General features: G+C 49.8%; 1 protein-coding gene across 1 annotated transcript; it reads right to left on the bottom strand.

The window, feature by feature from the left end:
- Nucleotides 229-839, bottom strand: LOC104778684 (leucine-rich repeat extensin-like protein 1). The gene is made up of 2 exons (XM_010503131.1): nt 362-839; nt 229-299 (listed from the first exon to the last, which is right to left on the bottom strand). Exons 1-2 carry the CDS (start codon nt 837-839, stop codon nt 229-231), a joined length of 549 nt encoding a protein of 182 aa, XP_010501433.1.

The raw sequence follows: 953 nt of genomic DNA, 5'->3' as shown, positions 1-953 counted from the left end.
GGAGATGAGTATACGTAAGGCGGTGGCGGTGATGAGTATACGTAAGGCGGTGGAGGAGATGAGTATACGTAAGGCGGTGGCGGTGATGAGTATACGTAAGGCGGTGGTGGAGAGTAAGCTCGAACGGTAGGTGACATTTTGGAATAAGGAGGCGGTGGTGCAGAGTATGCTCTGACGGTTGGCGACATCTTGGACGACGGTGGTGGTGGGGGAGAGTATGCTCTGACACTAGGCGACATTTTGGATGACGGTGGTGGGGGCGATGAGTACACGTAAACCGGTGGAGGAAGTGTCCGGAACTGGGGTGCCATCTTGAACGTGGGTGGTGGTGGAGAGAAGATGTTGAAGCATCCAAACTTACTGCAATCAACAGGACGAGCAAGAAGAGATGAGCACTGCTTAGCCGATCTTTGACTAGCCAAACCTATGATACAGTTCATGGAGCCGTTCACAACAGCGTCTACTAACGAACCAGCTGCGCATACAGGGGGACGACCGGTGAAGAAGTTGGAAGAGTAAGTAAAGTTCTCAAGGTTAGTAAGCTGGCAGATACTTGGAGGAATGATTCCTGCGAAGCCATTGTTAGCCACGTGAAGCTCTTCTAAGCTCTTCATGTTTCCGATGCTAGATGGTAACGGACCTTGTAGACTGTTTGAACTGATGTCGAAAACTGTCACTTTCTTGAGGTTTCCGATTTGAGGAGGTAAACAACCGGTTAAGTTGTCGTTGGAGAGGATAAGCTCGTTGAGTGTCTTCCCCATTTGACCAATACTTCCCGGTATGCACCCTCCGAGATTGTTGTCCGCAAGAACCAAAGCGGAAACAGGGGAATTCCCCATGTTCGTGGGAATTCCAAACCGAAACCGGTTATGGTTCAAGAATATTGCGTCAAGCTCTCTGTCAAAAAGCTTTGACGGGATCTTGCCTTCGAACTCGTTGTAGCGGAGATCCAA

This window comes from Camelina sativa, chromosome 3, assembly GCF_000633955.1.
Source record: "Camelina sativa cultivar DH55 chromosome 3, Cs, whole genome shotgun sequence".
Classification (NCBI taxonomy): Eukaryota; Viridiplantae; Streptophyta; class Magnoliopsida; order Brassicales; family Brassicaceae; genus Camelina; species Camelina sativa.
This window is presented reverse-complemented; position numbering and strand designations above follow the sequence as displayed.